At 45.3% G+C, this 25609-nt stretch overlaps 1 protein-coding gene across 4 annotated transcripts in view; it reads right to left on the bottom strand.

Moving 5' to 3' along the window:
* The window catches only part of SUPT20H (SPT20 homolog, SAGA complex component), a 447817-nt gene that overhangs the window by 179266 nt on the left and 242942 nt on the right, over positions 1-25609 (bottom strand). For all 4 annotated transcript variants that reach the window (XM_086935080.1, XM_086935082.1, XM_086935081.1 and 1 more), the window contains exon 17: positions 18243-18360. In XM_086935080.1, coding sequence (XP_086791206.1) covers positions 18243-18360 — 118 coding nt within the window. The remainder of the gene's footprint in view (positions 1-18242; positions 18361-25609) is intronic.

Genomic DNA, 25609 nt, shown 5'->3' with positions numbered 1-25609 from the left:
GGTGGAGTGTAAACCTGTCACGATACAATGGACTGTGAGAACCTATTTTGGAGCTCAGGACATACTATGCCTATGGACTATCTGAAACTGTACTGGTCATTATCGATTGTGTTTTTTCCGCAGATTGGCATAGAGATGTCCGAGCCTGCGTCCTCCGCATTGCTTTTCCTCGTGGCAATGAGTAATGTGTCTTATGGCACTGGTACTCCTGTTGTACAGCAAACGATGTCTATTTAACGAAATGCTAATAAGCATACGTTTGACCAAAAAATAAAAAAAAACTTTGACAAAATGTAAAAAAAAAACTAGTAAAAAAGTTACTAAGGTGTAGCTCTTCCCAGATCTGTGCTGACTGGCATGGAGAGAAAAGAACCGGCATCGCGCGCCTAGTTGGCACCTATATAGGCACCATGAATGTCACTTCCAGCGCGGACGATTATAAAATGTGCTAATCCAGTCTGACGCCTGGAGATAATTAGAAGTGAGGAATCTGCAGCTAGAAGTCTCTCTTTTTGCTGGGCGGGCAACACACCAAGTCCATGGAACTCGGGGTAGTCATAAGCAGGTCAGGGCGACAGCTCTGCAGGTGCAGTGGGGGATTCATGGTTTTATCAGACTTGGCTAAAGAAGTCATGGAGTGGGAAGAAGATGATCTGTGGGAACGGCTCTAACAAAGACTCAGAAATGGATCAGACCCTTGTTTTTTCTGCTGCTAGGAGCTTCATTGCCCCCACTAGAATCGCCTGTGTATGCCTCGACTTGCATTCGACACATGAGCTAGGGTCAGACATTTATCAGTGACATTCCCACCAAGATTTGAACCTTGAAAGTTTGGCAAGGGGCATGTCCCTACTGGGTGCAAATGCTTGAAAATAGCGTACAAAAAAGTTGGTAAAAAATGACCGGGGTAGCTCTTCAGATCAGAACGGAACTGATGTCTGTGTGTCCAGTGGTGCTTATACAAGGGCACTGCAACATCACTTCCAACGCGGACGACACAGAGCTGGTTGATGCAACATATCGGAGCACAGAGGTAGTGCACAAAATCTTTCACACCCAGCCTAAACCTTGGGGAATATTCTAGGCTAAGGAATCTACGAATAACGTCACTTTCAGGAACACATCTAGACACTCAAAATTCTGTAATTTATTTATTTATTTATTTTAGAGGTTTTATATAGCGCTGGCTGGACCCAGGGGTATCAGAGCGCTTTACATTTTTGAGACAAGAAGATCAATAATACAGGGGACATACATAGCATCAATGTATATAAACAACATTAAAAGTCTCCGCCTGACAGATTTCACGATAATAAATATGGGAAGTAAGCACACCAAAATGTGGAAGATACGATAATCAAAAATATCATAAGGCACAAATTGAAAAGAGAGCCGGAAAATTACACAGTCAGGATAGGGAGATTATTGGTCGGTTGGGTTGGTAAGGAAGAGAGCGGGAGTGGCAGAAGTGGGGGGGGAGGGGGTTGGAGGGGATGAAGGCTGAGGGTGTCACCTTGCAAAGAAGACCATGGTTCATTTGTATTTCTTAACCTGTCAGTGTCACATAGATCGCTCTGGTTGATTCATCTTAACGGGCCATCCACTGAACGGCATTGTAGATCTTATTCCTAATCAGACACCATCCAACAAAAAGGCAATGTGGGATCCTTATGGTTTGTGTTTCTGTACAAGGTACTAGCAAACGATCATTTTTATATCTGGCACTAACCTAGCCATTCTACTTTATTAAACTTATATATTTAACATATTTGCTTATAGGTTTTCAGGACTTTTCTTCCATTGATCCACTATGCCATTCAAACGTATCTTCTGCCCACTACAGCATACAGCAATGGGCACACCCAATGGCTAAAGTCACCATGAATGACAGCACTCTGGTCTTTAGCGAGGAGCACATCTGCATACAAATGAGTTTCCTTAAGTGGCAGCGATTATTACAGCATGTGTGCCTTATGAAAACTAAAAAAACAAATTTGCTTGTAGCCAATGCTTTGTTTTTATATACATTGGGAAAGGCCCTGCAGCTCCCCAAGCACTGCTACATTTCTGTATACTGTTGCATCATACGAGCGCATTGTGAGCATAATTGCTTGTTTATTTAATACAAAACAAATATAGAATATAAATAAAAGACACAGTCCTGGCTCACCACATTCTCCAGTACGGGGTAAATAGCAGGTATGGACCACAGTGTGTAGATTTACAAAGTTGCAGTGCTTTATTTGCAGAAACAAAATTCAAAAGCATCGATTCGATTGATAGCAAGTGCCCAGTGTGAGAAAGTGGCTCTATATATACTGGACTGGAAGGAAGTACAGTGTGTATAGAGTCCACCACCCCAGAGGTATTACAGAGGTAAAAGTCAGAACTGACCTTACTCTCCAAAGTGGTAGCTTGGTCGAGCAGTAAGGCAGTACCAGAGGACAGTGTAAAGCATTTGTTGTACACACTCAGTCAGCAAAAGGTTTCACACACTCAAGGACTGAACTCCAGGCCAATTGTTTTTATATCCACAGATATAGTTGTTTTATTTTTAGAACCAACAGTTATAAAAATATACTTTTCTCGTTATGAGTACTCTCATGTAGTTACTTTGCAAAAAAGCAATAAAGTTTGTGCACACAATTAATACAATATTGGCAGTAAGCAACACAATCCTAAAACACACTATAGCATTGAGCTCAATGAGTTTTCCAGATGTAAGTACAGTTGATTACTATACAGATTACTTTAGTAGTCCCAGGACCAGATCCTAGATGCAGTCCTGGGGTCTAAGCTGAAACCAGATTAGCAAAAACGTTTTCGTTACTGTAGGGAATTTTCATGAATATAAAGCGGTTTGAAAAGTTCACACTTAAAAACTTTTCAATGAAAATCTGGCAGTGTTATCCAATGGGAGAAAATTCAGGTTGCAGGTAAAGTACGATCGCGTTACTTTTGTAATCCAGCTCTGGTCTCCTGGGGCCAGCACTGGGGTCTTAACTTAAAACAGGTAGGTAATTGCGTTTCAGTATTTCGTATGATTTTTAAAGAATATTTCAAATTTTCAAAAGTAGACACTTGGAAGAAATTTCATAGAAAAGCAGACAATGGGTTCTTATGGAGAAAATACAGATTACTAGTAAACCCGGTACAGATTACTTTTACGGGTCAGTACTGGGCTGAAAGGTACAGTACTGACTTCTCCCCTGGTCACAAGTGAGTATTTCGGAATTCGGGCTGCGGCTGATTTTATATGAATATTTTCAGTTTTCAAAACTTCACACTTAGAAAAACAGTCAATGGATTGCTATGGCAGGAGTTTAGATTACTAGCAAACACGGTTGTGATTACTTTTGCGGTCCAGTACTGGGCTACAAGGTACAGTACTGGCTTCAATCCTGATCACAGGTGAGTACTTCGGGTTTCAATATTCGGCTGATTTTAGGTGAATATTTTAACATTTCAAAACTTCACACTTAGAAGAAATTTCACAGAAAAGCAGTCAATGGTTTCCTATGGCAGAAATTTATATTACTAGCAAACACGGTTGCGATTACTTTTGCGGTCCAGTATTGGGCTACAAGGTACAGTACTGGCTTCTCTCCTGATCACAGGTGAGTAATTCGAAATTCGCTATTCGGTTGATTTTAGATGAATATTTTAAAGTTTCAAAACTCCACACTTAAAAAGATTTTTCGAGTCAAACCAGTCAATGTTATCCTATGGCAGGAAAGTGAGTCATCGGTTTTCAGGTGAGTACTCAACTGGTGAAGTTAAGGTTCTGGGCATAGACTCAGTGGTCCCCCAGGGTCAGGTAGGTACAGATAGTACACCCTCAGCGGCACGGGTGCAGAGGTAGTTAGGCCCAATGTTATCCAATGAGAGGCAGGGGGTCTTCGGTTGGTGGCTGCTGGCTAGCAGGCCACGCGGCTGTAGGAGCTGGGCTCCTGGTCACTTGCTCGGGGCAAAGGGGAAGTAGAGTAGGGTACAGGTTGCACTGCCAGGGGCACTCGGGCGGCTGGGTGCAGAGTGCTTTTGAGCCATCGGGCGCTCAATGTTATTCAATGAGGATCTTGAAAAGGGAACAAAGGCTGCAGGCTCGTGGACGGTGGATCTTCAGGAGTAACCAACAAGTCGAGGGGTAAGTTGGGATCTTGGAGGATAGGTAGGCTACCAGGAGTTGGGCACAGGGGGCCGTGGGGTGCAGGGGTGTCTTTTGAGGTTGGGAAATCTTACCCCCTGCTGGTCGCGGTCAGAGGGGTCCCTTGTCCTGAGGCTGCAGGCGACGTCTGGGTCGTCGAGGAGGGTCCTTGGGCACTGGATTCCGAGTTAGAATCGCCGGGGGGAGGTCCTCAGGGTCTTGGTTCACTCCAGCACAGGCCAGGCTTGGCGGGTGCAGAGTGTGCTGGGTTCGCGGTTCCGGCCTGATGCCAGGGCTTGTTACTTGCTTTGAGCAGTACCACTGCTTGTGGGAGACCCAGGTAGTCAGAGTCACAAGGCAGTCAGGTCCTCCGGGGTTTTCGAGGTTGCTGACCACTGGAGACGCCAGGGTTTAGCAGGAGCAGGTTTGAGGGTGGACAGGCCGGTAGGGCTGGGGCCAAATCAGTTGGTGTCCTCCTCTTCTTAGCAGCTGCACGGCAGGTCTTTTTGTTTCTTGTTCTTCTTTCTTGTTTTGGTATCTGGATCTAAGGACGGAAGGTTCAGGGAGCCCCTAAATACTAAATTTAGGGGCAATATAGGTAGGGCAAGGGCAGGGACCAATGGGTCCCTGCCCTGGGGTGAATACCCCCCCTAGCCTGCTCCTCTCCTGTGGGAGGGGGGCAGGAGCCTAGCTGGGATTGGGCAGGGCTCCCCATCTACAAGATGGCTGGGGCCCGGGGTCGTGCTTCACCTCGCTTCCTCCACCTGAGGGGTGGAGTTGGCAAAGGTTGGCACACCCCCCTTCCTGACGTAGTTTTTCCCACCAGTCTTCCCGCCAGAGTGGGGGTAGAACGGGTGGGGGGATAGTTGCTGGGTACAGCAAATGGTCTGGAGAAGCTCACAGAGGCGGTATGCCTTTGAAGCTTCCCCCTGTCCATCTTGGGGGAGGAGATAAATCACCTCACCCAGGATGTGCATTTTTGCAGGCCCAGGAGAGCGAGGGGCTCTCCTACCCAGGGGTCCAGCAACATGTCTGCTGGGTGGCAGCTTCTGCAGCTAATCAGCCCAGACGTGGATTGTAGGTTAGGTTTCAGGGGGCCTCTCTAAGATGCCCTCTGTAGTGCTTTTTGCATTAAATCCCACACTGGCATCAGTGTGGGTTTAATGTGCTGAGAAGTTTGATATCAAACTTGCACTGTTTAGTGTAGCCATTATGGTGCTGTGGAGTTCGTAATGACAACCTCCCAGCACCATATACTCTTAATGGCATTACTGTACTTACAGTGCCCAGGAATGGCCCTGGGTACTGTAGGGGCACAGGGCTCATGCACCCGTGCCCACACCACTGGCATAGGGCACCCAGCTAGAGGGGTGGCTGATGTATGCCAGGGTAGTGGGGTTGTGGCATGGCACACAGGGATGTGTGCCATGTCGACTTTGTTTAGTTCTGCGCCTAGACACTGCCTGCAAAAGCAGGGTGTGGGTGTCAAGGTACAGGGCCCCTAAGGGTGGCACAATAAGTGCTGCAGCTCTTAGGGGTCTTCTTTGGTCACAATGCCCTGGGTACCTTTTACTAGGGGCTGACATGTGGCAAGAGATGCCAATTGAGTTTAGGCTTTAGTATAGTGTTAAGGGAAGAAACACAGGCCCTGGGTACCTGATTGGCAGGGACCCAGGGTACACCTAGGAAAAGTGCATCAGGCAAAAAGTCGGGGGGGGAGGGGGGGGTACTGCAACAGGAACTCACTTTCACATAATATATATATATATATATTTATATATATATATACACACACACACACACCACTATTCCTCCAGAGAGGAACAAATCGGGTCGCACTCCACAGGTAAGTTATGCAGTTTTTAAAACATTTTCATTTACATTCCACAAACAAGGGCAGATGTTCCGATCTACGTGTTTCGGTATTACAAATACCTTGCTCACGATCAACCGACCACTTGGCTCCCCCTCTCGGATATACTAAAATGCACAATACATCATTTCCTGTATGGGGGTTACCAGTGCCTCAATGCTTTCTGGGAGATGTAGTTTTTTGGTGTTTTTTTTCACAAAGTGTAACTTATTTCATTTTGCCCATTATCATACTTTTTCTTAGTATTTTATCACAAAGTGTAAAAAAACACCAAAAAACTACATCTCCCAGAAAGCATTGAGGCACTGGTAACCCCCATACAGGAAATGATGTATTGTGCATTTAAGTATATCAGGGAGGGGGAGCCAAGTGGTCGGTTGATCGTGAGCAAGGTATTTGTAATACCGAAACACGTAGATCGGAACATCTGCCCTTGTTTGTGGAATGTAAATTAAAAAAAAACTGCAAAACTTACCTGTGGAGTGTGATCCGATTTCTTCCTCTCTGGAGGAATAGTGGTGAATGTATTAGCAGCGTGGTTCAGCTGCAGGGCGCCGCACCCGTTTTGAGCGCTGCACGAGCGGCAAATGGAACCAACAATGGAGAATATATATATATATATATATATATATATATATATATATATATATATATATATATATATATATATATATATATATATATATATATATATATATTGTGTCCATCTCTCCTCCGAAAAGAAGAAGTGAAAACGCACTCACAGTGTCAATTGATTTTCCTCCGATTTATTTTCCAAATGGCATTCAGTTATTCAGCACAAAGCACCAACGCGTTTCGCTGTGCACACACAGCTTTCTCACGGTCAATACAAAAAATATTACTGAGCCCCTCCTATTTCTATAGGGTGCCGCCAAAAACATTAACCTTTACAAAACGTCACTTCCTGTGTTTTGTAATAGAGGTCAGATACATTGATGACCTTCTCATTGTCTGGGAAGGGACGAGTCAAGAATTTGAAGCATATTTCCAAATCCTAAACTCATCCAGTACCAACTTAAGATTCACATACAACATCGACAAAACAAAAGCAATATTTCTGGATACGGAAATTTACATCCACAATGATCGAGTAGAAACGACTCTACACAGGAAAGAGACTGCAACAAACTCGACATTACATGCAAGCAGCTTTCACACCCCTTCGGTGGTACAAAATATTCCGTATGGGGAATTCTTAAGATTGCGACGGATCTGCTCGGAAGATAAAGAATGGAAAAAGACAAGCTATGAAATGGCACAAAGGTTCAAAAACAGAGGATACAACAAAAAAGTCATTGAGAGATGTTGGAAAAGAGCAAATAATAAAGCAAGAAGGGAAGCACTCACATCCAAAAAGAAAAATACTGAACAAAACATACAAACAAGTGACAGAAAAATAAGATTGATCCTTGATTATACGAGGGAATCTAAACAAATTGTCAATATAATCAGGAAAATTGGAAACTGCTACAATTAGACCCTGTCACAAGCAAAATAGTGGGCAAGCACCCAGAAGTAACATATAGAAGATCAAGGAATCTAAAAGACAGATTAATACAGAGCCATTACAAAGACAACACCAAAAAAAAGAAAGGCATACAGTGGATGAAAACAAAAGGTTTCATCAAATGTCAACACTGCAAGGTGTGTCAAATAGCTGTGAATAAAAAGGAAGTGGCAATGCCTAACAACAAAACATGGAAAATAAAGGAACTCATAAATTGTGTAAGCACTCAGGTGGTATACGTGATAGAATGCCCGTGCGCACTCAAATACATCGGGAGCACCAAAAAGGAATTAAAAAAAAGAATTCTGGAACATGTGAGAGCGACAGTGAATAAAGATCGCAATAACGCTGTGGCCAAGCACATGGAACAATTACATAATGGAGACTGGACACTTTTAAAATTCTATGCCTTGGAAACAATCCTCCCACACGACAGGGGGGGGACCGAGAAAAAACTTTAAGACGCCGAGAGTCACGACAAATTCTAAATTTCAGGACGATGACCCCGACAGGTCTTGATCAAAGTGAAGAACTTTATGTACATTTATGAATTTTGACTCTTTACTTTGAACTATGATCCTTTGTTTCAATGCAGACAGAATGGGCAATAGAAATCAGTGATTTGTGGAATACAAGTGGGAAGGTGGTTCAAGAGGCTGTGAGTGATTATGTGATTATGAAATAGTATTGTTACGACCATTAAGGAATTAGATAGATTGGTCAATGATATATAGTATGTCGGATGCCCACTGGAGGGCAAATAACAGACGACCAGCCCACTAGAGGGCAGTAATGTCATTTGCATAACAAGGTGCGGGGGCCCACTGGAGGGCACTCACGGTTTGTCATAAAAAGATGCTTTAATTATGCGTTTTTAAACAATAAGGCACTCGATATACATAGCGGGGAAAAAAAAGTTTAACTGCATGACCTAATTGTAACAATTACTAGTTTATTTTGTATCACTCGTAAAATAGTAGTCCAGATGACAATAAGAACTACATTTCCCACGTCACCTCTATTACAAAACACAGGAAGTGACGTTTTGTAAAGGTTAATGTTTTTGGCGGCACCCTATAGAAATAGGAGGGGCTCAGTAATGTTTTTTGTATTGACCGTGAGAAAGCTGTGTGTGCACAGCGAAACGCGTCGGTGCTTTGTGCTGAATAACTGAATGCCATTTGGAAAATAAATCGGAGGAAAATCAATTGACACTGTGAGTGCGTTTTCACTTCTTCTTTTTGGAGGAGAGATGGACACAATTAATTAAGGCTGGGCTCGGCCGAGGATTACGCACCGGAGTTAAGCAGCGCCAGGGGTCTGCCAAACCGGAGCCAAACTGGGGTTATATATATATATATATATTCAATGAAAAAACCATTGGTTATAGACCATATATAGTTAGGGATTAGCCTTTTCAAAACCTTATTTTACTTGCATAAAACCATTGAAATTCCATATATAGTTAGTTGCACTAACTATATATCGCGGACCCGCAATCCACTGCTAATGATGTCACATATTACATCATTCATGACATGGTCAGTGACATCACTGATGACATCTCAAATGACATCATTGATGACATCACGGATGACAACACCCAGTGACTGTATGTTTCTGTAAAGTTAAAATATGTCTTCCATATTGAAGAATGAGTGGATGTATAAGTGTCTGGATGAAGGATTTAGTAGGTGCATGACTGACTGTATGAGAGAATGATTAAATGTGTCTCACTGAGTGCATGGGTTAGTGACTAAAGTGTCTTAATTTGGCAATCATTATATATGTTGTTCTGTAAACTGCTGCATGTGTAAATCAGTAGCTATATGAGTAACTATATGGGTTATTGAATGGTTGCCCAAGTATTTGCATGGGAGACGGAGTATGTGTGTGGGTGGCTGGGAGGTGTATGCCTCTGTGCATAGATGTGTGAACAGTTAATTCCCTAGGTGTATGGGTTCAAAAGTGCATGTAGAAACAGCTGTATGGACAGTTGACTGTGTGCATGAGTGTATTGGTTAGTGAATGGATATCTCAGTGCTACATGTCAAAGTAAGTACATATGTAAAACACAGTCCATGTGAGAATTGACATATATAAATAACTGAACATAAGAGCCACTTAATGTGAGAGTGGCTGTATGGATCATTGTGATCTTGTATCAGGGATTGTATAAGAGAGTAAATATGTGTTAGTATATGTTTGAATAAGTAAGGTGTGTATAACTGTATAGTTGAGGAAATGGAGGTGTGATTGATTCTTTGCATGACTGACTAGGTGTGTGAGTAACTCCATGGATGTGTGACAGTCTGTGAGTGTCTGTTTACACTGAGTGTATCTAAGGTTATATTACAGTCTGAAGATGTTCATTGTATTATCACATAAATGATATCATCAGTGATGTGATCAATAATGTCAAATGAGATGTCTGTGATGTCATCAGTGATGTCATTTGAGATGTCATCAGTGATGTCATCAGTGATGTCATCAGTGATGTCATTTGAGATGTCATCAGTGATGTCATCAGTGATGTCACTGACCATGTCATGAATGATGTAATATGTGACATCATTAGCAGTGGATTGCGGGTCCGCGATATATAGTTAGTGCAACTAACTATATATGGAATTTCAATGGTTTTATGCGAGTAAAATAAGGTTTTGAAAAGGCTAATCCCTAACTATATATGGTCTATAACCAATGGTTTTTTCATTGAATTTTCAAGGTTTTGTAAATGCAAATTCCTAACTATATATGGACTATAACCTATGGTTTTTTCTGTGAATTTCAAAGGTTTTTTAATAGCAAATATCAAAAGCTGTCAAATGTCAAGTACGTGATAGGTAAAAACGTTTTCGTGTTTATGCACGCTGATGTGCTTTGAACGCTGCCCCCCCCTCCCCTCTTTACTCTTAGTAGTACTCTCTCTTTGCAGATAGTGAAGGGTAGTTAACGCAGACCTTTAACCCCGTTGTAATCCATCGTGCCTGCTTGTCTCTCCATTTGATTGATTGTTATCCAAGCATTTACTGTTTTAGAATTGGTTCTCTTTGGTTCATTCTCTATTTACAAACAAGCACAAAGTCGCAATACTCTGTTTAGTCTTTGCAGATACTGAAAAATCGTGTAAAAAAATAAAAGTAATCGAGCAAAATCAGTAGGCCACTAATTGGATCTCTTTTTGACGTCGCTAAAATAGAAACATTAGGAACAACCCTTCATGAGAAATACGAAAATAATGAGATGAATTGAGCTCCACACCATGAGGGCTGCAAGACAGCTCGGCTCCGTCACCCACCCCGCCCAAAATAACGACAAACCCTATGCAAATATTAAAAATATATACAACACACCAGCAAAGTAACAGGGAAAAACATTTTATTAAATAACTATTTACATAACTATTTTATACTTTTTGTTGCCCGATCCGGCTAGCTCAATCGATCGAGCATGAAACTCATGCACTCTGATAGCAAGCGTTGCTGCTGATGCTATGCAGACCAAAACTGGTTTTCAGTTTGTACATTTTTCTAGATTTTTCCATCCGAGGTTGGTTGAGTTTGTAGAACGATGGCTTCAGATTTTCCACATACGGTGTGGTGGCGCGGACTGGGAGGGGGCGCTTCGCTCCTGCCCCCTCCCCAAGTAAGATTTTCATACGTGAAAGTACGTTAATGGTTTTAGTCCCTGAGTTGCTTCGATGTCACTGCCATTCTCAAATGGCATAAGTTCTGGATGTTGGGTGCCATAGTTCAGAGTTCTGAGCAGCGCTTGTAACACTGTCTGAAGCTGATTTCCACCTACTGCAGCTTCACTATTCTCAAAGTAAGTGAGGGTTGTTTGTGGACCTGACTGCATTTGAAAACAATGTGATATAGTACCTCCCTATACCGCTTGACGGAGGCCCCCGAGGGGCGGTGTGATGGCACGGACTCGGAGAAGACGCTTGGCTCCGACCCCGTCCCCAAGTCTTATAGCACTGGTGTAGCCTGAGATCGCCCCCGACAAAGGCGGCCGGCTCCCGGGTCCGGCGGAACTTTTTGCCTTTTGATGACTCTTCTATTCTGGACCTTGTCCCACAATCTGTTTGACCTGAAGACACGCTGTAGTGGGGCGCCCCTTTACCGTTTTAGTTGCCATTCCGCCCGCTTTTGCTACACTGTGCCTCTTCCGCCATTCAGCTGTTTACCGCCCGCTCTTGCGACTACAGCGTCTCGCTCACCATGTAGTTGAGTTGCTCCCGCTCTTGCGATGCAACGATAAGCGGCTGCCACAGGACTCTCAAAATGGCGGCCGGCTCTTCAGATTTGGGCGTGGTCCACTAAAATGGCCCTGGGACACCTTGGAACTCGGACGCTTCCCTGATAGGGCTTGGGTCCCATTCTCGAAAGCGTCCCCTCAGCCGTGAAGATTCTACAAAAGTCTTGGGGGCCCCCGACTCCCGCAGGCTTCTGGTGGGGAGCGGCTGCCATGTTTGCTCGTGGAATGGCCACGACGGAGCTACGAGATGGTGGTGCTCTCATGCTGACGCCAGCTTTAGTCTGAAACATCCAGAAACACTGTAGACTACCAATTCGATCAGTTCCGGTAGCGCCCCAACATGACCCGGTAGAAAAGAACTTGCCCTCCCCTCTTTGACTGATGGTTCTTGTTGCCTGTCCCCTCTGTTGTCATTTAACAGAACTTTTTGGACTGCTGAAAGGGGTTGTGTTCCGAACGCTGGTTGGTGGAGACATTTTGACTATATTCTTGACCTATGTTGTCGCGTAATGCGTTATATGACACGCCGCGTTAGCGCACCCGGAAGTGATCCGGGGCGCGGCGCGCAGCGCGTAACGTAAGCATAACAGGTCATGTGACTTGTTAATAAAACTTTTCATTGGTTCATTTTACTTTTGTTATTTTAATGATGAAAAGCTTGGTCATATGACCTAAAAATTACGCTTTTTATTTGGTTTCGAACATTATTTTTTTTTAAACATATATGTTGTAATGTTCCAGGCTAATGTACTTTCACGGAAAATTTACAACTGTCCTGCAAGTAAAATATATTCCTTTTTCGAGAAAAAGGGCGTTTTTTCGTCCCATGACGGGGCAGTTGAGGAAAAGAGACTAGGCCTGCTGTCTTACTCGCCGATACGCCTGATTATCAGATTCTTATCGATCACTTTATGTTGCAGGAGTGTAAAACACAGCTGCCCTTGACCATTTATCTTTACTGCGTTCCTACGTATTATACCTTTTATCCGTCATGTAATTGGACTGCTTTATTTCACTTGCCTTTTACTGATTCGAAAACAGTGACTAAAAGTAAAAACTTTACCAATGTAAATACTACTACCATGTTTTGTTTTAAAAACCTTTATTGTGAAAATGTCAGTATACAAATACGGGCCTATAACCACGTGGGCCGGCCACGGAGCAAACTGGAAACGTATATGATGAGGAGACATTTACACTGTAGAGGAACGTAACGAGCGGGCCATTAGGTTGCAAGAACTAAGGTGTCTAACAGTTGCGGAATCGGTGGACGTACATTTTGTAATTAAAATACGACAAAGCCACTTACAAAAAAATCATCTAGATATACATTTGCGGGCAAGTACCATGGGTGACGTTAATTCGAACTTTCAATAGTACAGTAATCAATAACACATCAGAACTTAATATCAATAGGGATGTCGAAATATTCAATCAATTCTCGTCCCCGCCCGCCATGACCATCAACACTACATTCATATCTCGTGATATCAAGGTTGTTCAACCAGTACACAACAAGGAGTTACGAGTCCCATTTATACCGGCGCCATTTTGGGCGAGGCCGGGCAGGTCCAAGATATAGTCAAAATGTCTCCACCAACCATCGGCCAGACCAGAACCCCTTTCGGCCCTTTATGCTACAAGATGGTGTCTTCCATTTAGAAAATATTGTTGGCAGCATTTTGAAAGGAAAGATAAACAGCCGTTCTCCTAGTGAGTCTCACATTGTTACATTTAGGAAGAATGTTGAAGAGTAGTATGTTGAAAATCTGAAGCCATTGTTCTACCAACCAGCCTTGGATGGAAAAAAAAATCCTGAAGAATGTACAAACTGAAAACCAATTTTTGTCTGTATAGCATCAACAGCAACGCTTGAGTCAGCTTTGTGTGAAGCCGCCATTTTGATTCAATCAATAGCGTCCCCCTGCACACATTCAGGGACCTGGTCGTGTCTTCAGGTCAAACGGATTGTGGGACAAGATGCAGAATGGAAAAGGGAAAAAGTTCCGCCGGACCCCGGGAGCCGGCCGCCTATGTCATGGGCGATCTTTGGCCACACCAGGACAATAGTGAAGCTGCAGCAGGTGCAAATAAGCTTCAGACAGTGTTACAAACACTGCTCAGAACTCTCAACGATGGCACTCAACATCCAGGACTTGCCATCCGGATCTTGGCGCCTTGTGTTGGTTCCGACCTATTCACACATCGGTCCACTACTGACATCACCTCATAAGCCAACGGGGCACCCCACACCGACTTTCGGCGCAGCATTGTAGGATGGCCACACCAGTGCGGCAACTTGCTGGACACAACCTCGGTGCCATCCGAATCTCGGCGCGTTCGAGTCACTGTACCGCAAGAGTGACCGGAACTCAGCTGGACACGCCGTCTTTCGGCGCAGCATTGTAGGATGGCCACACCAGTGCGGCAATTTGCTGGACACCACCTCGGGCAATAGTGAAGCTGCAGCAGGTGCAAATAAGCTTCAGATAGTCTTACAAGCACTGCTCAGAACTCTCAACTATAGCACTCAACATCCAGGACTTGCCATCCGGATCTTGGCGCCTTGTGCTGGTTCCGACCTATTCACACATCGGTCCACTACTGACATCACCTCATAAGCCAACGGGGCACCCCACGACGACTTTCGGCGCAGCATTGTAGGATAGCCACACCAGTGCAGCAACTTGCTGGACACAACTCGGTGCCATCCGGATCTCGGCGCGTTGTGCTGCCTTCGGCCTTTTCGCACATCGGTCCGCTACTGACGCCGCCTCACGTGCCAATGGATTTTCTACGCTTTTTGTAGCCCTATGCCGCATAACAGGTCATGTGACTTGTTTATAAAACTTTTCATTGGTTCATTTTACTTTTGGTTTCCTAAAGATGGAAGGCTTGGTCATATGACCTAAAAATAACACTTTTCATTGGTTTAGAACATTTTTTTTTCCCAAACGATGAAAGCCCCACCTTGTTTCTGGATGTTTCAGACTGAAGCTGGCGTCAGCATGAGAGCACCACCATCTCGTGGCTCCGTCGTGGTCATTTCGCGAGCAATCATGGCAGCCGCTCCCAACCGGAAGCCTGCAGGAGTCGAGGGCCCCCAAGACTTTTGTAGAATCTTCACGGCTGAGGGGACGCTTTTGAGGATGGAGCCCAAGCCCTAGCAGGCAACCGTCCGAGTTCCAAGGTGTCCCAGGGCCATTTTAGTGGACCAGGCCCAAATCCGAAGAGGACGAGGCACAGTGTAGCAAAAGCGGGCGGAATGGCAACTGAAACGGTAAAGGGGCGCCCCAGTACAGCAGACGAGCCTCCACATGGGGACGCCCGTTCACGCCGCCTCCCCCACGCCCCCCCCCCCCCCCCCCCCCGGGGCGCCCCACGCCGTTTTTCGGAGCAGCATTGTAGGATACCAAAACCAGTGCGGCAAGTTACTGGACATCACCTGGGTGCCATCCACATCTCAGCGCGTTCTGCTGCCTTGGGACTATTCGCACAACAGACCGCTACTGACGAGGCCTCCCCGCGCACCACCCGGGACGCCCCACGCCGTTTTTCGGAGCTGCATTGTAGGAAACCAAAAAACCAGTGCGGCACCCAGGTAACATCACCTGGGTGCCGTCCAGAACTCAGCACGTTGTGCTGCCTTGGGACTATTCGCACAAAAGACAGCTACTGACCATTGTTGCTTCTTTTTGCCAAAAAATGTTTAAATGTATTTACAGTTTTTGTTGCGTTCGATATATTTATAAAGTTAATAAAGTTTTATAATCCTACTTTGTTGGAGTACTATATATTTTTAAAAAATCGGGTAAATGGGGCCTTGAATCGGGTTATTGTCATGTATGGGGTAGTGAATAGGGTGAAAGGGAGGTTTCTGGCCCATGCATGAGAGAGAGAGCGGGGATGACCAGTGCGTGGGGGAGATGCTTGCGAGGGTGGGGAGCCGTGCTGAGGATCGGCGGCGTGCAGAGAGTGGGTCTGGTCAAGGCATCTAAAATGGCTGCCGTGCATGACAAAATTGTGGCATTGGAAAAAAGGCAAGATGGCGCATACAATGTTTATCAATAAGGATTCATTTATAACAAAATATTTTATCGCAGTGACAAATTGGCGGTCAACACTTCCTGATTTCCATCGAATCGAACGTTAACAGACGTCACGCAGCAAAAAAAAAATAAAAACGCTCACGCACAGCCGCTGGAAGACATGTAATGTATTAACATATATGAGCCTCCTCAGCCACCCTCAGAAAACATAAGGGATCAGGATACGTCTCCCGCACCCCCTTATACCTAGTAATTTAATTAAAACGAAACACAAAATGGCGAATTCCCGTTTCGCTACCAGTTTGCGGCCCAGTTCGCGGCCTGAGAAGCACTTCTACCGTGAAAAATCAATTTTTTTTATTTTCCCCACGGGACCCTTTAATAACCCCAACATCATTCCTAGGGGGTCAAGAGGGGTCTACCTTGCCTCCTTTCATTAAATTCCCCCTTCGTTTTTCACCTCTTCTTCTCTCTCGATCCTACCGAGAGACAAGATGGCGGCCGCACAGCCGTTGGAAGACATATCAACATATATGAGCCTCCTCAGCCACCCTCAGAAAACATAAGGGATCAGGATACGTCTCCCGCACCCCCTTATACCTAGTAATTTAATTAAAACGAAACACAAAATGGTGAATTCCCGTTTCGCTACCAGTTTGCGGCCCAGTTCGCGGCCCGAGAAGCGCTTCTACCGTGAAAAATCAATTTTTTTTTATTTTCCCCACGGGACCCTTTAATAACCCCAACATCATTCCTAGGGGGTCAAGAGGGGTCTACCTTGCCCCATTTCATTAAATTCCCCCTTCGTTTTTCTCCTCCTCTTGTCTCTCGATCCTACCGAGAGACAAGATGGCGGCCGCACCGGACTGTTTAGAATGTTGACAGACACCGGAGAGCCAATCAGCTTCCCTACGCAAAGCTCCGTTACGCGAAAAGTAAGCGGACCGGAGCGCAGCCCGGAGCGCTGTTACAGATATATATCTTGTTTTGAACGTTAATTTCTCAAAATCCACTGGAGCACATATATTGAGACCTAGCAAAGGCACATCGGGCTAACAGTCCCTACAATTTTGCCAAGTTTCGTGCAAATCCATTCAGCCGTTCGAGCTAAAAGTGAGGCCGACCGCCCTATGGAAATTAACATGGGGAAAACGCGTTTTGGGACCCCCCTTTTTTCTCGGCCCCCCCTTGACGAAACCCCCCCAAATTTTAAAGGGCTGCTCAGAAACAAAATGTGCCATTTTCCTGAAAATTGCAGACGATTCCGTCCACAAACGCCAAAGTTATTAGACATAGAATTTTCAAAAATCCCATAGGGAAAAAATCCTAACTATATATACCTACTGGCGAGACGCCAGTAGGTAATATATATATATATATATATATATATATATATATATATATATATATACACACACACACACACACACACACACGTAGATATATATAAATTGGCTGCCTACGTATGCATATTTATCTGCACCGAGAGGCGTCCATCTTTGATTTTTATTTAATGAAATAAAAAATATTCATATAAGGGCAGCGCCTATACATGCGCATCCGTAGGCATGCACACACATCGGCAGCCATCCCTCAAAGGCTTTAGTGAAAACCATTTAATGAAGGCTGTGCAAGTGTGCACATGCCTAGGCAACTACAAACAGCTATCTCTGAATGATTTTTTCATAGTTTGATTAAGAAAGCCATCTTTAAGGACCGGAGACAGCACCACTCCATTGTGCCTGCCTCCACATCATCTGTTCTGCACACAACCACTCTCTTTTCTCGCAAAACAAAAGCCATGGTTTTCTTTCATTTGTGAGTACCAATGTTTTTAAACCTATCAAAAATTGCTTTTGTTTAACAAAACTTGCCATTGTTCTGTAGACCCAATTGATTTGAGCGATGTTAACAAAATTACCGTTGGGTAACCTTTATGCTAGAAGCACTAGAATTTCCAAGGAACTCCAAAACCTACATCCCATTGTTATAAGCTTCCAAGACACTGGATAGCTTAGCGCAAAATACCCATATGATGTCAAAATTACAAAAAAGCACACTTCAACTGTATACTCTTGTACCATTTGCCTCTAAAAAATGTTGTGGTTGCGACACACGTTTATAAATCTGGAAGAACAATTTTTAAGAAGGTACCTTACTTAATATTATTCAAATGAGGTGTTCTCAAAATCTGCACAGTTCCTCTGCAATACTGACTGCTTTGTTAGCACACACGGCAAAGAGCAATTCCCTTCCCTTGCAGCCTCTTTAAAACCATGATAAAGGCATGACGTGTGTCCTCAGGCCACAGTCCTCTATAGATTTAGGAACCCAAAAAAATAAAAGATGGCACTAGTAGAAAAGTAGAAAAATTTGAAGACTTACCTCAGTAGGTTTCCCTGGGGAAGTCGGACTCGCGCTCACTGAGCCACCAGGATTATGGGTCATAGTCACAGTACTTTTAGCTTCATGTTCAAAGAGATCCTGGTACTGACTGGTCACCCTGTAATGTAAATGGTCAACTGTTTTTATTAAAATTCAGAAGAAACACATAAATACACTGTGCCTTAAAGTGGAAAAACCACCAAATAGTATTTCGCTTGTGCTTCACGGAATTCCCAGGACTTTTTCGTGTGTGGATGGGCGGTAGTGTTTGGTTTAGAAATTCTTTCATAAAAGAACTATTTAGCATCATCTCATTTGGCTGGAGCAGCAAGCCAAATGTACATTCCATATATTCCGCATGAAGCCTCGGCTCACTATTGAAATAGAAAAGATTAAGTGCCTGATTTAGATCTCGTCGGACGGGTTATTCGTTCACAGCGGTGACAGACATCCAGTCTGCTGTAATATAAATCCCATGGGTAGCCCAAGGATTTTTATTTTGGCAGACGGGTTATCTGTCACCGTTGTGACGGAGAAACCTCTCTGCCGAGATCTAAGTCAGGCCCTAAGAATTAGAATCATTACACTTTTTTCAATCTCATGGACCCATATTTAATTTTACCTATAAACAGATTCATTATGCGAAAACCAATGCAATTAAATGCCAAGAGAAGAATTAAAAGCACACCAAACATCAGCTACAACTATTTCTTTGTCTCCTTTTGGAAATATAGTTGATAAATAGAAATATACATGTGACCGACGTTCCCATAAAAGAAAACTCAAAATACTGCTGTAAAGGTATAATGTCCACACTAGCTTGATGTACATAGATGTTTATTCAAGGTACGCTATACACCGCAGCCTCCTTCCTTCAGCTTCACCTTTCTCCTTAAACCTGCTCATATTCAAGAGGTAAACACTCCCTATAAATAACTTTACACGGTTGATTCTAATACATGCATTACTCTCACATTACACTAAGAAGGTTCTAAGCTGTAAAGGAAGGATCTCACACATATCACTCTTAATACCAATACACAACAATACAATTGAAGAATTACTGGTATGTACATTATCTCAAAGATTATGTTAATATTTATAAGTTATTAGGTGTGTACTAAATACACTATGTAAGAACTAATACATGTTACACATCCCACTGTTTTTATTGTGGTCACCGTTTCCACTGTTAATGTCAACTTCACCATTACCATTCTCCTCTCTCATCTCACACTTAAATTTCCAACCCTATTGAGATTCAACACTTTATGATCTTCTGTTCTGATTGCATTTTTTAAAACTTTAATTACCTTCATTGGAGGTAGAAATTTGGAACCCAGCAAAGATAACCCTTTACGAAGATATCTTATACATGCAAGATCACCCACTTCTACTTCTGTTCTTTTGACTGCTTTAAGCAAATCAAATCTTTTTTTTTATCATTGACCATTTTCTTTACTTCAACATCATTCTTACTTGTGTCCTCCCTCACAAACACAGAACCTTGGGTTCTATCAAGCATCCAGAAAGGGCACACCATGGTGTATGCTTTTCTCTTGCGAAACAGCTCAAAATGTGTTTTGCCCGTCACAGTGTGAGGAGTGAACCTGTAGTTTTTGACCCTATTGAAGACTCCCACCTTTCAACACTTTTTGTTAACCATTGCTCTCTGGATAGCTTCTTTCCGAACTCGGTTGAACCTTTCCACCGTTTCGTTGGTTTCTGGGTGAATAAGAGCCTCCTATGCCTCTATCACCTAGATATTTTCCCATTTCTCTAGAGATAAACTGGACTCCATTGTCGGACAACATAATAGAAGGGATGCCTTAGTTTTAAAAAATGCATGGCAGAAACTTTACTGCATCTGGCCACCTTGAATACAAACGTGCAGCTTGGCAGATATTGGAAACAGGAACAACACGCGGAAGAGCCATGGTGACATCTTTTACCTTGGTGGAATAGGCCCCAAGCCCTGCAGTGGGATCCTTCTTTGGTAAGGCATAACCAATTTTTATACAGAGGATAATGTGGCATCTTGTCGTGTTCACCTGGAATTTGGAACACTGTTGTGTTCGAGATTCCAGTAATGATTGGTATGACCCAGGCTCTTACACAGATGCAAACTTATGTTATTGCCCTGAAGAATAAGCATTTAACGGCATAACTTCTGCGTGTGAAGCCTCATCTATGTCATTATACATAACTCATCGGGATATAGTCCTCTTCTGGACAGCACAGCTTTTCTTTCTCACCCATGTATCCTATAAAGAGTTGGTCATCCACCTGGAACTCTCTGGTTCGATCGAGGTAGAACGATAATTCTCTTTTTGGGTCCAGACGATGGAGACACTCCTCTTCCTTGGAAGGGTGCGGGGATGCATAGAAGGTGGGCAGGGTAATGGACTGTACCACATGGAAGGGTGTTACCAGCTTAGGCAGAAAAGATGCCCCAGTCTGGAGTGTCACTTTGTCTGGATAGACCGTCAGGTAAGGAGGCAGTGAAGACAGTGCCCGCAGTTCACTAACCCTCCTGGCAGAGGTTATTGCCACCAATAAAGCGGTCTTGATGGTGAGAAACCGCAGAGGGCAGTTATAACGTGGCTCAAACAGTGCACATATCAGAAAGGTAAGAACCAAATAAAGGTCCCACTGTAACATCATAAAACGTGAAGGAGGAAACAAGTAGGTTAGCCCCTTAAAGAATCTCTGCACCAGAGGAGATTTGAAAAGAGAGAGCTGGTCAAGTAGCCAAAGAAAAGAAGAAAGGGGCGAAAGGTGGCCCTTCAATGTGCCAAGAGCAGAGCCCTGCTGGGCCAAAGAAAGTATAAACAGAAGGACTTCAGATAAGGGAGCAGATAATGGGTCAATAGACCAGTCTGTACAATATCTACAAAATATGTTCCATCGGCAGGCGTATACCGATTATGTGGAGGGACGCCCGGCTGCCAAGATAACCTCACAGACTTCCGAAGGGAGGTCAAAAGCTGTCAACTGTTGCAACTAATCCCCACGCAAGGAGGCAGAGTGAACAGGTTCGGGTGGATAACCCTACCCTGGGCAGCCTGACCGGATGATCTATGCTCATGTCTAGAAGCTCGAGATACTAAACTATCCATGCCTAGTCTGGAGCCACACGAATAACTTGTGCCCGGTCACTCTTGACCTTTTTAAGCACTATGGACAGGAGGGGTATGGGCAGAAAGGTGTATAGGAGGCCTGAGCTCCACTCGCGGCAAAAAGTGTCGCTGAGCGAGAGCTACCTTGGAAACTCCTAGCGCACAACTGCCGACATCGCGCATTCTCTTCAGAGGAGAACACATCTAACCAAGGCTCTCCCCACCGCTGAAAGAGACCTTGTGCCACCTCCGGATGGAGATGCCGTTTGTGACCCGCAAGGCACCTTCGGCTGAGCTTTTATGACCTGATGTTCAGAGAACTGGCCAGGTGTTGAAACACCAGAGAAATGTCCTGTTGTTCCAGCCAAGTCCAGAGAGGCAGAGCCTCTAGACAGAGTCCACAAACCCACTCCGTCCTGTTTGTTGCAGTACCACATGGCGGTAGTGTGGTCTGTGAACACCTGCAGGAGACTTCCCTTTATTGATGGCAAAAAGGCTTTTAGTTCTAATCGGATCGCCCAAAGCTTCAACAGATTGATATGGAGTCCTCTGATCTCCACCTCCCCCAGATGGCCACCCCATCCCAGAAGGGACGCATCCGTCACTACTGTGAGATCTGGGTGGGGAAGGGAGATGGGGTCCGCCCTTGAACCAATCACAGTCTGTTAGCCACCACTGCAGGTCTCTTGCAGTGCCCTCTGAAATCTAGATTCCCTCGATGCTGCTCCCATTGGAACTTCAGGTCCTACTGCAGAGCCTGAATGTGCCACAGTGCATGGGTCACTAGCAGGATGCAGGAGGCCATGAGGCCCAACAGCCTCAAAGTCATTCTCACCGAAATCCAGGATAGAGGCTGAAGCATTAGTATCATAGCCTGAATATCCTGAACTTGCTGTTCGGGAGGATAGGCCTGAATATGAACCATGTCCAGAACCGCTCCAATGAAAAGGAGCATCTGAGAGGGAGTCAGGTGTGACTTTGGCACACGGATAGTGAACCCCAGAAAATTCAGGAGGTTCGCCGTAGCCTGGAAGTGGGAGACCAATGCTTGGGGTGAGCCTGCCTTCAACAACTAGTCGTCGAGATAGGGGAATGCTGGAACCCCTGATCTCGTCAGATGGGCCGTGAGCACTGCCATCACCTTTGTGAACTGGTGAGTCCAAAGGGGAGCACCGCAAATTGAAAGTGCTCGTGACCCACTGCAACCCGCAGATAGCGACGATGGGCAGTGTTTCAAAGTCATCCTGTGCCCTGGGCACCCCCTAACATTTTGCTGACTGGAACTGGTGGCAACTGACTCTGACTGACCCTGGGCTCTGTTTAACCAAGCCCAGGACCAGTGCCAAGCTGGAAGGAACACATTAGAATACAGTTAAGACACCCAACATACACTAGGGTACACTATGGTATGGTGGGGTACCCCTGTAGTTGGCATGACCTACCCCATAAGCCCCCAGTATGTAATAGGGCAGGGGATTGAAACTACCTAGAAGTCTCCAGTATCCTGGGGCATGGCAGTTTAGAGGCCAGCAGATTCTCTGCACCAGCATGAGTGCAGTGCTGAAGCCTGAGGTCAGTTTAAAAGCTGCACGGGTGGCCAGGACAGCTTTTAAACCTTAAATTGTGCCCAACTCGACTTTGGGGGTAGGGGCCCTTAAAAATTAAAAACCTACAATGTTTTTGCATATTAGGAACCTCCAGGGTCACCTCTAGGTATCCCAGGGGTGGGGGGTCAGTTATCTATAAGGAGCGCCCTTATAAAATGAGTTTTTATATGCCTGGGTAAAGTGAAATTTTACATTTCACTCCCCACATTGTATTAAAGAGGGGCTCAAATTCGACTTTGATGCTAGAAGAATTGGGTAAGGATGATCTGCAATATTTTTGCAGATTCAGAACCCCTGAAGTCTCCCCTAGTTGCAGAGGGGGTGGGGGTCCGATAGAAATTAGGAAAATAATTATAAAATATGGTTTTAAAAGCCCTGGTTGTGAAAAGTGGCGAAGTCATTTTCCACATTGCAAACCCCATGGCCCATAGGTTAAAATGGTAGGAAGTGATTGATTAATAAATAGATAGGAGAGGACTAGCCGGACCATTCAAAGACTTCCCAGAATGGTAACGTGTTTCTTTCAGATGAACAAGTTACTTACCTTCGGTAACGATATATCTGTCCGTCGTCGGCGTCGTGCGCTGTGATGACGTCGCTGGAGTATATAGACGCCGCCTCCGCGCGCTGACGTCAGTTCTTTGCACACAGCTTTTCCGCGCCAGGAGACGCAGAGCCATGAGAGAACCAACACTGGTGCCATGTAAAACTAGGGCCCTGAAAGGGATGACCTTAACCCTAGGTATCAGTTCGCAGAACGGGGAGGATGGGTGGGTTCGGTAAGGAATCTAACACTAACTAATGTTTCTTATAGATATATCGTTACCGAAGGTAAGTAACTTGTTCATCTGAAAGAAACACGTTAGTGTTAGATTCCTTACCTTAGAATACATACCCCAGCAATACCAACCCCGGTGGTGGGTCTGCGAACCAATACAAAACTACACCAGAAAGTCCTGGAGGACAGAACGGCCAAAGAAGCCATCCCTCCGGACTTGACTGTCCAGGCAGTAGTGCCTCGCAAAGGTGTGCAGCGAGGCCCACGTAGCCGCCTGGCAAATGTCCTGCAAGGGGACTCCCCGGCCCAGGGCAGTAGTAGCCGCCGTGGCCCGAGTGGAATGGGCCCTCAGCCCAACAGGAGGCTCCTTCCGAGCCAAAGAGTAGCACGCTTTGATGCAGAGGACGACCCATCGAGAGATGGTTCGTTTACAAACCGCCCGTCCCTTCTTCGCACCCACGTAGCCAACAAACAGTTGGTCATCCACCCGGAACTGGCGTGTGCGATCCATGTAAAATGAAAGCGCACGTTTTGGGTCCAGACGATGGAGCCTCTCTTCATCCTTTGAAGGATGCGGAGGCGGGAAGAAGGAAGGGAGGGTGATGAACTGCCCGATGTGAAAGGCCGAAACAACCTTGGGCAGGAAAGAAGGTCTAGTCCTCAGAACCACCTTGTCAGGATGAATGGACAGGAAAGGAGGTTGGACAGAAAGAGCCTGGAGCTCACTCACCCTCCTGGCAGAGGTGATGGCAACCAGGAAAGCCGTCTTTAAAGTCAGGAGACGGAGAGGGCAAGAATGAAGGGGCTCAAAGGGAGCACACATCAGGAAAGTTAGAACCAGGTTCAAATCCCACTGAGGCATCACAAACGGAACAGGTGGAAACATGTGAGTGATGCCTTTCAAGAATCGAGTTACAATCGGGGATTTGAACAAAGAAGGCTGATCAGGAAGCTCAAAAAGGCCGAAAGGGCAGAAAGGTAGCCCTTGATAGTGCCCAGAGCAGAGCCCTGCTGGGCAAGAGAAAGAAGAAAGAGGAGAACCTCGGAAAGAGGGGCAGAAAGAGGATCCACAGCCTTTGCTGTGCACCATGCCACAAATCTGTTCCACCGACAGGCGTATACCGACTTAGTGGAGGGACGCCTGGCTGCCAGAATAACATCACAGACTTCAGGAGGCAAGTCAAATGGCCTCAACTGCCGCCGCTCAATCTCCAAGCATGGAGGTGGAGACTGGACAGGTTCGGGTGGAGGACCGTCCCCTGCTGCTGCGACAGAAGGTCCTCCTGAAGGGGCAGGCGGATCGGGGGACCGACTGACATGCTGAGTAGCTCGGGATACCAGTGCCTTCGAGCCCAGTCCGGAGCCACAAGGATAACTTGGGCCCGGTCGCGCCTGATCTTCTTCAGCACTCTGGGCAGAAGTGGTATAGGCGGAAAGGCGTATAACAGACCGCAACTCCACTCGCGCCGAAAGGCGTCGCCGTGCGAGTGCCGTCTTGGAAACTCCAACGCGCAGAACTGATGACAATGCGCGTTCTCTTCTGTGGCGAATAGATCTAACCAAGGCTCTCCCCATTGCAGAAAGATGCCTTGCGCCACGTCCGAGTTCAGACGCCATTCGTGATCCATCGAGCACCGACGGCTGAGTTCGTCCGCCCTGGCGTTCAGAGAACCTGCCAGGTGTTGAACCGTCAGAGTCACGCCCTGACGTTCCAGCCAGTGCCAGAGGCGCAGAGCCTCCTGGCAAAGGGTCCACGACCCCACTCCGCCCTGTTTGTTGCAGTACCACATGGCGGTGGTGTTGTCGGTGAACACCTGCACTACACTCCTGTTGACAAAGGGGAGGAATGCCTTCAGTGCCAGA

This window comes from Lissotriton vulgaris, chromosome 8 (genome assembly GCF_964263255.1).
Source record: "Lissotriton vulgaris chromosome 8, aLisVul1.2, whole genome shotgun sequence".
NCBI classification, from domain to species: domain Eukaryota; kingdom Metazoa; phylum Chordata; class Amphibia; order Caudata; family Salamandridae; genus Lissotriton; species Lissotriton vulgaris.
The sequence above is the reverse complement of the archived record's forward strand: the minus strand, read 5'-3'. Positions and strand labels throughout refer to the sequence as shown.